Below are 14,887 nucleotides of genomic sequence, written 5' to 3'. Positions count from 1 at the left end.
AATTACAATTGCAATATGGCACTGTCCCCCTTCTTAAATAGTATCTCATCATTTGTGCAATCTCTTCACGAATTACAGGATAAAAAGGCAGAGTGTGTATTTGACTCAATGTCTCTTAATAGTTTGCATGCGTGAAGTCATAGAGAGCGATGGATAAAGGCACGTGGATATTACTGATACCTCATCAGGTGGCATCAGAGCCAACTCCTGGTAATGTACCAAACTGGAGGACTAAACAGAAGCTTTCGAAGCTGATGTCCCTTGCAGCTTTCAGGAGTTACTTAATGGGATTTTTCAGGTTTGTTAACAGACCTCTCATTCATAGCGCCAGTTCAGCTTCTCCATCCTCATTAATCCAGGAGCCATACCTGCCCAGACCCTTAAAAACAAAGGACTGTAGGATGCTGTCCACTTTTCTTTTCTAGAGTTGCCCACCTTTACAGCAGAATCAGCAGAAGAAAAGCCTCACTCTATCTATTTTATTATAAAATACTGTCTTAGCATAAACCCATCTTCATCTGCAAGATGCCTCCTCTGCCTTATGCTCCTTCTGAGTGGGTCAGATAGCTGGTGATGGCAGGAGCAAATATATGTCCTTGGATACTCTCCTTTGGACTAATAGGGCCATTGGTGACTGAACAGAATGACTTGTGAGTAACTCACAAGTGACCAGAAGTCAGTCTTTAATTTTTAAATTATTTTGGAAAGGAGAAAGGGAGCAGCAGCAGTCTAGAGTGGATTTGATTCAGCTCATAGATTTTATTCTCTGTTATGGATGGCAGTTTTGTACAGTATTTTATGGCACAGCATACTGTCTCATGAGGTTGCTGTAATTTCAGCAGAAATTCTTCTATCTGTGTGATGTGGTTTTTACTTTGTCTATAAATATAATAGCAAGAACTTCAGCTACATCATGGCCAGATTTGAAATGGCTCATCTTTTTTCAATTAGTTTCTTCTTTTTATTGTCACGATTATTCATTTTCTCTTACGTGGAAAAAAGCTACATTATTTTAGGGAGTGTCCTTTACTCTTGAATTCTTGTTGTAGTTCATTCTCTTTGGTTTCTACTCTCACCTCTTCCAAAACGGTTGTATTTTTTCTTTTCTTACCTTTCTGCTCTAAGTAGTAAGTACCAAATTTTGGATTAGAAACCTCCACCAGTATTTGCATCTGTGATGTCATTATATGACAGTGGTATTGATAAGTGTCATTGCTTCTTGAGCTCCAAACAGTCTGATCTGTGGATATGAAAATTGTGTTAGTTTTAGCTTTTTAAGAAACCATCCTTATTGTGTGACTGTGAATCAATTATTAATTGCATTAAAAGGTTTTGACCTAAATGGGGAAAATGGAATTGCAGAAACAAAATTAATTGGAGCCTCAAGATGGAATCAAGTCTTTAGACTTGAATTACTGGGTTCTTTGCAAGGAGAAATTTTATATTCTTTGTAAAGAGTACAATAAAATAAAATGCCAGTGATGACGACAAAGTTTCTAATGCACTTGTATCTTTGGCTTCCTGGAAAAATCATGAGAAAGGCACCAGCAGTCTAATTTCAGCAGTATTTCATATTCTGCAGTATCTCAAACTTCTTACGAGAAGCCTTCAAGTCAATTTGTAGCATGGAGATAGATGATAAAGTCTGTCATGTTGTGGATAGGTCTAGCTAGCTTGCTTATACTATTCTCCTTTGGCAAAGATGATCAAGCTGACAGATTCAAAAAGTCAGAGGTCAGTAGGATTTATTAATAAGCACATCTGACCCCATAAATCATAGAGTATTATGTGTCATCCACTTAGTCCTTAAGCATGGTACTAAATAGTACAAAATGTGTGTCTGAAAAAACATAATCTGGATTATAAGAAATGAAAAGCTTTGGTTGTTCTGATGGTTAGCTCCCTTACAATTAAAACTTACTTTATTTTGAATATGACTTTTGTCTTAACTTTGCAGCTCTTAACTTTGTAATACTATTAATTTTGTCATGCTTTTCTGTGCTAAACTTTTAAAACAGCTAGGTTTTTTTATTATTTGAACACTGGAGTCTTCATGTACACAGCTCAATCTTTTTAATATTCAAAGCAGTTTAGGTTCTTTGATTCACACTGTGAGAAATTTTCTCCTCCTTTCAAATAACTTCTGTGGCTCTTCTCTGTACCCTGTCCAATTTTTCAACATACTTTTAAAAATGTGGATACCGGAACAGGATGCAGCATTCCAGTGTCCCTTGCAAAGGTAAGATTACCACCTTACACCTATCGTGTCCATATCTCCAAAGGAATGTATAAGTGCTTTTTCTCCCTTTTTTTTGTCATAGCATCACGTGTTGAGATGCTTACCTACGGTAATTACTTAAGTTCTACTGAGTTACTACTTATATTCTGTAGGTCATTCCCGTAGGTGGCAAATGTACTCTGGTAGCAAAGCATACAACTTGGCCTGAACTAAGTTAAAAAAAAACCAAAACACTGAAGAGCATAGCTGCCCTCAGTATTTAGTTTCACCATTCTTGGTGACATGCATGTGTTGACTCTAGAGACCTGATGAAAATGTTGAATACTGTTGAGTCTTGTACCTGTTGTCATATATAGTGAGACTTCCCCTGTAGTGATAAAGGGTTTGTGCAGATGAGAACTACAGCTCTTGTTGGCGGCAGCGGAAGCACAGTTAATGCTGCTAAACTCAGAGCTGGAGAGGAAGGTACTTGGAGAAATTGTGAAATGCCATTTATTTTTTAATATCTCTGTTTCTTAAGTTTATCTCTGTAAGGCAAGAAATTACATGATTTTGCAATAATTATTTAATAAAATTCCAATGTTGTTTGATGCTGTAGTACCAGATAACATCTATCTCAGTAAGCTTGAACAGAGATATAAAGTATCTCTCTAATTATACACCAGCAGGTGAAAAGATGGTAGGAGTTTCTCAGACCCACAATTTGCTTTTGTTTCCTCACTATTTGGTAAGACAGTTTGGGTCTTACTGGGCTTATGAAATCTGAACACATGGGTGTAAATAGCAATGAGCAATGGAAGCCTCTCACATCTCTTGGGAAAGTCTCCCTTTTAGATGAGGATCGGGCCACAGTGATACATCATATGGTTTATCGCCAGGTATGTTTAATTTTGATAACCAGCTGTCGCTGAGTCACTACCCTCAAAATAGTTTTCCCTTTGAATAACACAGTGCCAGAAACTTTCAGTTTTTACAATTGCTTTCTGAAGCATTCTCAAATCATGGCTAGAAAAACAGATGTTTTGGGGGTGGCTGGGTGACAGTGGTCTTTTCAAAGTCTTTGTGCTACATAGCTGGAATGTAGTCATGGGATTCATAGCCAGGGAATATGTTTAGATTTATGTCTTCAGTTTTCTAAGCCTAACTTCTTTACAGTACTTTACAAGATGCACTTTGGGGAAAAAAAAATAAAGTAAGATTATACTTGTAGTAAGAGGAGGAGCAGGAAGTGAGCCTGACTTGCATGTGAAAGAAGAGAGACAAGTAGAACAAATTTGCCCTTGAATTCTAATTAAAGAGCAGTGATGGTATTTTTTTTTTTAGTGGTAGGAGTTGGCACGTTCAGTGTGTTTTTGTTGGGTTTTATTTTTCTTTAACTCAAAACTGTACATTGCACAGCAGACTTGTATACAGGTTTTCTTTCCATCCCTTTTGGCTATGATAGTATTCACCTCTCACTGATTTCATGCTCCTTCAGGATATTTGTGCTGAACTGCCATTCCCCGATTCCTCCATGCCCCTCCTTGATCCCTGACTTCACCTATTCATTCAGTTTTCGTGATAGGTTGTTATTTCCTACATCTCTGTAGTGTACATATAGTGCACTGTACATACATATCAAATGTTTTAAAAAATTGTAAAAGATGCCCAGAGTAGCGTGCTGAACAGCTAGTCCCTAACAGATCTAGCACTTTATTCTGTTAAAGTCCCAACTCTTGCATTTTTTTTCCTCTACTCTGATCAGATAGTCTTGTATTGATGTAATTACTCTTGTGCTGATAGCTGCCGTTCAGAATTCTTACTTATGTTCCAATGATATGTTAATGACCCTGCTTTTTGTAAGGCATGGCAGCATAATCATCTGAACAGTAAGTGACATATGCAGCGTATGTATAACTGAATTGCATGTTGCCTGTCATTTTTCTGTGCTTGGAGCAAAGCAAGAATTTTCCCTGAACGTAGGTGCCCCTAGGGTGTTGCTGTGTATATGTCTGCTTGAAACATCAATTTTATGCCACAAGTATGTGAAAATCTGTGTATTCTGACAATGCGGGCAGCCGTTATAGAAATAGCATAGGACATGCAGTTTTCTACAATAAAGGCCTCAAAGAATTTGTAGTAAAATTCATGATTTACCTGGGCAGTGCATGGAGCACTGTTGTGATGTGAAGATGAAGAGCTGGAGCTGAGGTAGAACAGCATTACTCATTGTGCTGACAGTACTGGTCTAATAAACCCAGTAGAAACTGAGGTAACGCATCCAGAATCTGCACTGGTGCTTTATATGTACATGCTATTTGACTTTAGTTCACAGTCTAATGTGCGCACATGCTGTGTTTCCTGTGTAATAATCTTTGCCTTCTTTTGTATAAGTGATAAAACTGCATAGAAAGTGGGAAAGTATTGCTGTAGTTCTTGTTCTAACCTTCTTTTCCATCACTTCTAATAAAAGCAAGCAAAGAATCATTGTTTAGTAATGCTAATGAATTTATTTTTTTAGGATCTGGTCAACACTGGACTCAGCACTTTCTTCTTTTTCATTGCCTCTGTAGTACTTGCTGCTTTAAACCATAAAACTGGAGCAGAAATTGCTGCTGTGGTAAGAATTTGAACTTCTTTATATATGACTCTCTTCTTCTATTAAAACTAAGAATAACTTTTCCCTCATGTTCATTGAATATTCCTGTTGCCTTTGCCACTGCAGTTTACTTCTAATTTTACAATTGGCTATGCACTAATTCTGATTTAGAAGTATTGACATCCTTTGACTTGTTTATTTTAAGACTTGAGGCAAGAACAAACAGAAAAATTACTTGCAGAGAACACTTTAACAGTTCAACTTGCCTTGCTTCTTTCTCTATAGCTAGCTTAGATGATAATGCTCTATATTGCAAGCCTAGAGAAAAGAGAGAGTCAAAAACTTACAAGAAATTGGAGCTGCTTATACGTAATTTGCTGAATTCTTCTTGCTCGCTACAGATCGTTTTTTTTCTGTGGAGTGAGTACAGTAGTACTTGAAGATTTAAAATCTAGAACAGTAAGGTCAAGCAAATTAATTTTGTGCTTGATTTGGAAACCTTATTTTTTCTTCCCCCGCCCCAAACCTGGACATTGATACTCACACAACAGTTCTGCAGAAGTATGTAGGAAGAAGTGCACTAGCTTCTTCTCCAGGCTGATGGTCTGGACTGGTCATCTGTTCTCTTGTCATTCATTCACTATTATGTGCACCCTGAGGAATGAACTGTTGGATGAAGAGCTGTATTCTTCTTTACAAGAGGTTCTTCCATTGAAGTTGGCATTGCACGATTTAATTGTCATGTTTGTAGACAGAGAACTTTGTTTTCTGGGATCACTGATCTTAGTCGCTTTTGCAAATTCTCTAGTCATTGAAGAAGAAAAACATCAATTTTACAGGCCATGATGATTTGTCAGTGCAAATAAAGTAGAAAACTAAATTGCTGAGGAATTTGTTGTGAAACTACTATTGTTCTTGTTTTCAAAAATTGTCTTTGACAACTCTTTCTACTTCTTGTAGATATTTGGTTTCTTGGCAATGGCAGTGTATGCTGTGAACACATATTTAGCTATTAAAAAGTGGCGAATGAACAGCAGACAACAAAGTAGTCGGCAGACCAGTGATTACATACGTGCTCGGACAGAATCCAGAGAAGTAGATCATCGCCCTGAGATTCAGCGTCTGGATGCATGAGAGCGACATTCAAAGAATGGGACTGCAAAGGGAAAAGAAGAAGTGCTTAACTCCCTCATGGAATAAAGGGTTTTTTCTTTATTTAAGGAAGAAAAGGAAGATCGGATGGTGGCAAAGAATGCCCAGCCCTGCATATGTGCAGAGATGCATTGAGTCAAAGCTGTTGTCATGAAGGCAGTAAATGTTGGTCATTCAAAAGCAAGATCAGTTTAAGATGCCCACATATATATGCATATATTATATATCTTATATAATATATGTATGTTTTGCAGTATGTTACTGTTTTGAATTGACTGCACAGTACTTTCCTTCCCTCTCCCAAGTGCAAGCTCTGAATATACAGTTCTACCACTGTTTCTTCATCTATTGTAAACACTAAGACCAGCACTACATTGCTTGGTTAATATAAGAAATCTACCAAAAGTAAATTTAATACATGTGAAAAGGAATTGAGGGGCAAATAGCAATAACTTTAGCCATGTATCGTGTCCAACGAACTCTCTGTATCCATCCTCATGCAGCCTTGGCAGTGCAGCTCAGTTCTCATCTGCAAGATCTCCTGCAGTGTCACTGTTGGTGCACTTATATATCTGAAATGGACAACCATTTCACACCTTTTGGTTGATGGATATAGTGTTGAGGTAGTTACCTTACGGGTTACTCTGAAATTGCCATATTCCATTCATGCATGCAGATCTGAACTTGTGCAAAATTAGCGTGTTTACTCAATGGTTACCATAATGCATCAAGTACAAATATGTTGTTTTCTGGTAATGTTGAAATACATTCTGTTTTTCATTCCAAAATGGGAAAAGAAAAATGCTTGGGAGGCAGAGTGGAGAAAAGGGGGTTGAGGGGCACAGTAGAGAAAGAAGGGGTTGTCATCCAATAGACTTCAATAGACTTGCATTCCAGTCATGGCTTTTTTTCTGTTTCCTGGTGGGTTTTTTGTTTTGTTTTTTTAAGGTTCAGCGTTTCTGAGATGCCTTGGGTAAGCAAGAACTAGGAAAAAATTATGAAGTGTTCCTAAGGTTGCAATATTGTGATTCATGTAAGACAAATACTTTCCTTTTTGGAGGTTTTTGTTACTTCTAAACTTAAAACTGTTGGTAGTAGGTAAAAATTTTTTTTTTTTTTTTGGATGTTTCTGCAAATTTTTTCCCTAATATTTCTTTGGAAAATGAGTTTAGATAATTGGAGGATTGGCTGTATTGATTTGTTTAGAAATAGTTTTACCTAACTGAAGTTTTCTTATTTTAATGTACTTCGAGTGAAGAGAAGGATATTTTCTCTACTTGAAACTTGAATTCTGCAGTAATCAGCAGACAGTATAATAATGTTATTAGGAAGATGTCCCTTGATACTCTTCTGCTTTTTTGATTGGTGTTTTTATTTATGTAATCCAGTGTTTGTCATATGCATGCCTTCATGTTACGTGAAGAAAATGTGTAGGGGAGAGGATCTCTAGAGCTGAATTCCTTTCTGATGTAAGCCAATGAAATCTTTGATGTTAGTGGAACTGTATGCCACGTGTGCCTGAATTCGTCTCACGCTTGACTTGAACACTTTTTGCTTTGTGTTCTTATGTAGCTGTACTCTTAAGCAGATGAATGCAGTTAACTGGAGTCTTAATAACAAACGGCAATACATTGCAATAGGTCACTTTTAAATATGAAAGCCAGGTTATGCCTAACGGAAGATTCATAGAAGTGCTTGGGCTTTTTTAATACTGGAGGGAACTGGGAGAGTGACAGGTGTGAACCTAACGCTGCAATATTTCAATCAAGCAACAGAGAATTATTTTGATGTGTGAAAAAACGGTGACAAAACTGATGTCTTTTCATTTTCAATTTACTGACGTCTAGAGTGCATTTCACGTTAGTGGCTAAGATGCAGATTAAAATTCAGAGTTACTACTGAGGCTAAAGAAAACTTGCATTTTCTTAATGAGTTTACTAGTTACTATAGTAACATCTTATTGTGCTTCATTGAAAGTTAATGCCAAAGGGAACACCAATTTTAAAAAAGACTGAACCATATAAGCCAACCTCTGTTATTGGGTTTAGAACATAGACATTTTGTTGAGGTGGTGCCTCACCAGGATCACTGTGCATTTCATGAAAAGTAAATGACAGTTCCATGTTCAGTGTGGTATGAAATAACGAAGTTACTGTTGCCAATACAGTTGTTACACCCTGCTGTTTTTCAGCCCTCTGCGTAGTGTTGGCAAAGTTTGCAAGGAGTGTTTGTAGAGATTGTCAATTATTAAAAGAACTTTTTTAAAAGTAGCACAAGCATGTCTAGACTGGAATGGTAAACTGGCATTTTTGTGTAAAGATTGTTTAAAAAAAAAACAACCACAAACAAAACCCTGCAAAACCACACCAGAACACCAAAACCCCCTACTCAAATACAGAATATTGTCCTCCAGAAGTTCCATGCTTTTAAAGCGGAACCCTCATCTGAAATCAAGAAATGGAAGGCAATGTATAGCAAAGGCTTTTCGTTAGGAATGTATCCTCTTTGCTGGTTAATGACAAAGACTAAAACGGTGCGTATGTAAGAGAACTCCCTGTTCCTCTCCTGTACTCCCTGTGCTGATTCGGGCTTTTCAGAGGTGTGGGACATCTTGTGCATCCTTAAGTTTATGAATTTGGTATCTTTTAGATCCTTACACCTTTCCTTACCTAGAAACACAGTAACTTCACCGAGCTTTTTCTGGAGTGAGATCATGAAAAGATTTTTGTTATCTTTTAGCTGGAATGACAAATGCCGAATGATACCGTTATACTTCTAATACATTATAACACTTAATCATGTAGTATAGTATACCTGAATGACCTTGAGTGCTTTTACATGTGAAGTAAGTTTTCTTGAGCTGAGAACCGTATGCCATTATTTATTACTTACATCATGACTTGAGCTTACCACAGCTTTCAGGGTAGAATTCAAAGAGAATATTAATTTAAAAAATACTATCTGATACACTTTGTAAAACAGAAAAACAAATGTAAATTTGTAATTTCCTTATTATGGGGACCAAAGATGATTTTAGTATTGTACAGTATATACTTTCTAAAAATCTAAGTTAAGCATTTATTACTTTTACGGAGACATTATTTACTATTGGGATTATGTAAAAGGGAAATGAAGTAGCTCTGAGAGACAACTAAATTTGAAACATTAACATCACATGATCCCCCTGACTTAATTTTACACCGTGTATTGAAGAGGTGGTAATATTTTAAGACTGTTATCCAAACTGCAATCATCATAAAAAAGCTCTGAAGGAAGAAAACAGGTTAGAAAGTTTAATTTTTTTTTGAAACTTGCTCAGAAATGTGATATTAAATTGCTTTCCCCAGCCAGTTAGTCTTGCTTGTAATTGCTGAGCATATAGGAATAACTTCTTTTAGTCCTTCAGAGTACTGTTTAGCTCCGTAAAGGGACACAAAACCCACTGTAAATAAAACTAAATTAAAGCTAGACACTTAAACCTTGTAGGACTGGGATGCTTGAAACCGTAATGGTTCTGATCAGTCCTCTTTTTGTCAAACTAAGCTCTCAGATATGCAATCTCCATGTATTTCTGCATGTAGAAATGATGGTAAACTTTGAAACGTATGCACAGACATCAAAAAACTAGTTAAAGCATAAGATGTGATGGAGCAACAGCATAGTAACTGCTGTATAGTCTTGTAAGAATATGTGTTTCCCTTTTAATGCTATGTATGCTCAGTTTTGTCAGCCTTCAAGTTTATCATACATTCCTGTAATGATGTGCAAAATGCCTACAAAAGAAGTTTCTAAAACCATAATTAAGAACCAATTTGACAGTTTCATCGCTTCTTAGTAAAGTTGATTCCTTGTTACTCTCTGCTTGTTCCTTTCACGTCATATATCCATGCCTCATCTATCTCACGTTTTAATATCTAATTTTTGTTAAGCCTTCTTCATTGACCTGTATAGTGACCGCTTCAATAGAAGGAAGATAAGGATGCTGCGTCCAATGTCCTTTTGCTTAAGTATGGCACTCTTCCCTTTTATGATAGCTTATGGTGTTTGGGCTGGATGTGCTGGGGAAATACTGTTCTTTCCCCTAGGACTTTGGAAGCTAGCTGGTATGCTGCATGTGTTTCTGTGTAAGCTTTCTGGTAGGAGCCACGTGCTTAGAGGTTGAGAGGATGAGAGATTCATCTACCTCTGCCTTTTTTGAGAGACAAGGTACTGACTGTAGAGATTTTATGCCTATGTTTCAGTCTGTGCTATTCATCATGGGCTTTGTATCCAGAAGCATGGCATCAGCAAAGAGCTGTGCCTTGGAAGCAGCTTCTCATCTCTTGCTTATAAGATGTCTCCTACATGTGAATTTAAATAAAATCAGTAATGTGGGGTGCTTCTTCATAGGCTTGTCACATGCTTTTCACTGTGCATCTCGTGGTACAATCTACAATTGGTTTATCTCTTTGTATTTCATTGATACTAGAAAGAAGAGGGAAAAAGTGGGGAAAGTTTCCAGTCTTCCTTCAGATAATCTTATTTTACTTTTTCTTCCCCTATGAGTTATTTTATGCCACGTGATGATTGCCCATTCCTAACACAGCAGACTTACTGGTTCTTAAAAGTGCTGTGGAACACAGCAGGAGAATCGATCTGCTGCAAGCTGCATGTGGACTGTTACGACTGAACTAACCACTAGTTTTCAATGAACTTTAAGGTCCCTAAACAAATTTGATATTTGTCACCTTTGTGCTATTTTGGGGATGTGCAGGCGCAGCAAATGCTTATCTAATATTTATTAATGCAACATTCCCCGCCTCCCCCCCTTCCCCCCCCTTCCTTAGTCCGTGTTCTGTATCTGTTATTTTCTTGTCTCAGGACAACTTTGTAAACATTCCTACTTGTTCTCCTCTTTTTTTATGGGGGGAGAGAACCCAAAACCAAATCAACAACTTAACGTATCTAAGAATATGTTTTTAGGGCATAATGGAAAAAAACAACTCCACACCAAAAATACCCCCAAAAAGCCAAACCAAAAACTTAATAGCAATTCAAATAGTGTAGAAAATAATATCCTGTCTCCTACTGAGATGAGATACTGAACAGCTTTGTACATGAAAATCAGAGCATAAACAACAGGTTTAGGCTGAAAGCTCTGGAGCCAAACATCTTCACCAGGTATTTAGGATAAATAAAAATGTAGGCATGATCTGATAATGAATTTGAGATGTGATAAAGAGTGAGAAGGAGAGAGAAACCCAAACTTGATTCCTAATAATCCAGTGCTTTCGAAATTACATGTGAACATTAATAATCCCCAACCACAGAAGAAAAGATTGCTTCTGTGCTTCATAGCGAAGGAGAGAGAGACCCCTTGAATCCATAGTAGAAGTAGGTGTAGAAGCGTTTCTCTGTTCCTAACTCTGGAGCCATGCTGGCTGTGTAATGCTGGTGGAGAGATTCTACACCAGCGTTGTTAATGGTGCATCTTAAAACCTGAGGTGACAAATTGGTGTGATTACCAAGTAACTTCTCCTCAGCTGAAGTGCAGTAGCTGGTTCACAGTGACCTGCAGGACGTAGATGTTTGCATCAGAAGGGTTCTATGTATCTAGAAGAAAGGATAGTTTCAGACTAATTTCTGCTCAGTCCCACTGAAATGAGGAAGGCAGTCACGTAGCATTTCTGAAATTGGGTACTTAGTTCTTGTTGTTTGTAGCACAAAATAATGGATTGTTTGGAGGGCCAGCAAAGCTCAAAAAGGCTGTGCAAATAGAGGTGTGTATGGCAACAAAAGTAATAATTTTAAAATTAAACTGAAATAGGTACAAAACCCAACAGAATGTTTGAAAATAGTTTGTAGAAATTATGCTATATTCCTCTCTTTATTTTAACAGAGGGAGTTGGTTAAAAATGAATTTACACAAATACTCAGGAAATCTCTGAATGACGCTTTATAGAGTTTTTCCTGGTATATTGTTTTCCCTGTTAGCCACTCGGCCACCTGGATAGATCTGTTTGACAGAGTCAGAGCGGTGCTGTCCAACCTGAAAGGGTTCCTTTGTTGTTTTGGTCTTATTTTTCCTTGCTCTTCTTAAAATCTGTCTATAATTTAACCATTTGTATTCTAAAATAATCTTTAGAAAATCTGCTTACACTGTGATTTATGATAGCCTTTAATTTAGAGTATACAACACAATCTAATTTTCTTTTGGGATATGCAGCTTTCAAAAGTGTTCTTATATATGCCCAGAAATGAAAGTTGTCTATTTATCATGAAAATGTGATTAGATAAAGTTACCTATCTGGAATCCCAGCAACTCTTTCAAATGTGCTGGATGGATGAGTTAGTGAAATTGCCTTTTAATCTCTATGGGTTAATAAATATTTTTTTATTACTAGCCACAGATATTCCTTTTTAAATTATACTTGGCAAACAGAAGATATATAATTTTATATACAATATACATAGTTACCTTGATTGACATATTTATAACATAGAGCTTTGTGTTTACTATGAAGGTTTTATCTGTATACCAGGGACTTAATGGGTAAAATTTTAAAAAGCCAGTTAACGTATACGGAAGGATGTGGAAATTATCTTCATGAATTCAGAGTGAGGACATAGGAGCATTTCAAAAAGCAATAGCCAGATCATATTAACAGAGTATCTGGGTTTTTTCTTAGTATTTGATTGGGGCTGGTCCCTACAGCTATTTTAGTAACATCTGGATGTGAGTAACAGAATGAAATATAACCATCTGCCTCTTCTGACTGTCACGGACTATTGTCTAGAATATGGGAAACTTCAGGGTATTGTATTTGTTTTGCTTTGGACAAATGTCTCAATAGACATATTTAATTAAAACCTTCATGTGTTTGAAAGAAAATACCCTCTCTTAACTAGGCTGATTTATCACTTTTGGTAACCTTTTAATCCCAAAAGTATTATTGTCTAAATATTTTTAGTAATGTTACATTTATCCTGATGTCTACAGGTTAAAGTGGTTCTGGCTAGCACCCTTTATTACGACAATTGCTACCTTCATTTTTCTACTGTTTATACTTTAATCTTGAATGTTTACCGGTTTCTACTTGTTGGATATTGTGGAGGGAGAGTGTATCTTAGCACTACAGTTCATCCAGCTTTAACTCATACATCACAGTTCTGGAGTAAGAAAATATTTTGATTTATATATTGTGGCCAATTTATTGCATTTTTAAATGATTTCTATACTTAAGACACAACATTTATGACGTAATATAACAAATGACTTAGCTAATCATTATATCTGTCTAGACTTACTCTCTTCTGTGTTAGTGTCATTTTGAAACTATTTGTATATGTTGAAGTTTGTAAGGGTTCAGGAACCCACAATAAAATAGTATAGTATGTATTTATTTCTCATTATAATGCTCAGTTTTGATTTGAAAGTTGACACTTTGTATGTCTTTTCACAGAATTGTAAACAAATACCGAAAAACTGCTTCACCTAGTGTGCCTTCCGTGTGTGGTATAAACACTTGTCATTCACAGAAATAGAGATGTAAATTTATTAAACCAGTAAACGCTATTTTTGTAATGTGAGTCACTAATGCATCTCTGGCTTCATTTTGCTGTGTTTCCACTAATAGCAGTTTTATGGCTACTGTAGTCATTGCTTTCCCTTTGGGCACTAAATAGTAAATCTGATATCATGGCAAATCAAAAGATTGTGTTGCTTTGGCTCTGCTGTGCCTTCAGCCGCTACCTGAAAGATGGAGATGAAGCAGATTGCTGATGTGAGCTAGAAGGTACTCCAAATTTCTTTCCTTGAGACTTGGGTGAAAAGATGCTCAGTGTGGGATATCTGTATCGTCAGTGCCGATTCTGGGTCCTCTAGAGAAACATAGCGGGCATAACCTAAACATTCTGATTCTAGCTCATAACTTATGATTTATGGTGTCTGAGGAGGGAGCATCCAGGCCTGACTGAAAGACTTTATCCCTCGAGGATGTAGGTCCTATACTGATGGATTTGTAATTGGGAACAGTTCAGAAGTGTTAGTTGAAATAGTGGGTTAGAATTCCATCTTGGACTGAGCAAAGGGGATGCAATTTTCCTTTTATCATACGAGCACAAGTCTGCTGTGTAATGCCCTTGGTATTTTGCTTTTGAAGTAAGAAACAATAATATTTTGCCAAGGAAAATCTTACAATACTCTATGTGTGAATGCAGAACCTGACGCTGTTGTCCTCGCTCAGGCAAAATTCCCCATTGACTTAGGGGACTGTAGATCAGGTACCCATTTATCACCAAATCCTGATCTAGGATTTGAAGAATATCGCAAGTTAGCAAATGCTCATATAGAGACAATTTACAGTCTTGAAGCAATTTCACATTATTGTGGTAAGTGTTCTTTAAGTTCTCAAACTGCACACCAGGCCAGCTGATAAAATAGATGCTTTCCATAGCGGTACCTACCAGCTGTGATCACTGTCCCCTCGGTATCGACAGCTGTAACTTACCTGTGCAAGTGTAGCATCTTCCAGCTCTGTATGTGAAAGTTGTGCTGTTAATGCTTGACCAGTTTCAAAGGCAAGGTGACTCTACAAGAAAACATAACCTCCAACTTGTTTTTACACCAGTAATGATTTTTCAATACTTTGTGTGCTTCTTTTCTGTTGTTTTTTATGCTAAACAAAAACCGCAAGCTGAAGAATTGTAATGTCTTGCAATACCGAAAGCAGTCTTGTTTTTAAAATCCATACTGTAATAGCATAATTTAAATGGTGTATTTATCAGTTTTAAATGTCATTTTGCTTCTCCAGTCTTTCATATATGGGCACAGTACTTTTTGTAAATTTTTTTTATTTAGTTGTCTTTCTGTCTTTTTTTCTTTCTGATATTTGAAGATTTGAGCTCTATGGATTTTCATGGTACTCCTCTGATCATGT

At 36.8% G+C, this 14,887-nt stretch overlaps 1 protein-coding gene across 1 annotated transcript in view; it reads left to right on the top strand.

Annotated features, from left to right (window-relative positions):
• CMTM4 (CKLF like MARVEL transmembrane domain containing 4) overlaps positions 1-14,881 on the top strand; it is a 37,709-nt gene extending 22,828 nt beyond the window's left edge. The window contains exons 4-5 of the mRNA XM_009635927.2: positions 4,740-4,838; positions 5,778-14,881. Of these exons, the coding sequence (XP_009634222.1) occupies positions 4,740-4,838; positions 5,778-5,951 (273 nt within the window). The 3' untranslated portion in view covers positions 5,952-14,881. The remainder of the gene's footprint in view (positions 1-4,739; positions 4,839-5,777) is intronic.
• Positions 14,882-14,887: the final 6 nt, after the last annotated feature.

Source organism: Egretta garzetta, unplaced genomic scaffold (genome assembly GCF_000687185.1).
Source record: "Egretta garzetta isolate BGI_Z169 unplaced genomic scaffold, ASM68718v1 scaffold23, whole genome shotgun sequence".
Taxonomy (NCBI): domain Eukaryota; kingdom Metazoa; phylum Chordata; class Aves; order Pelecaniformes; family Ardeidae; genus Egretta; species Egretta garzetta.
Note: the sequence above shows the minus strand (reverse complement) of the source record. Positions and strands in the feature narration are given on the sequence as shown.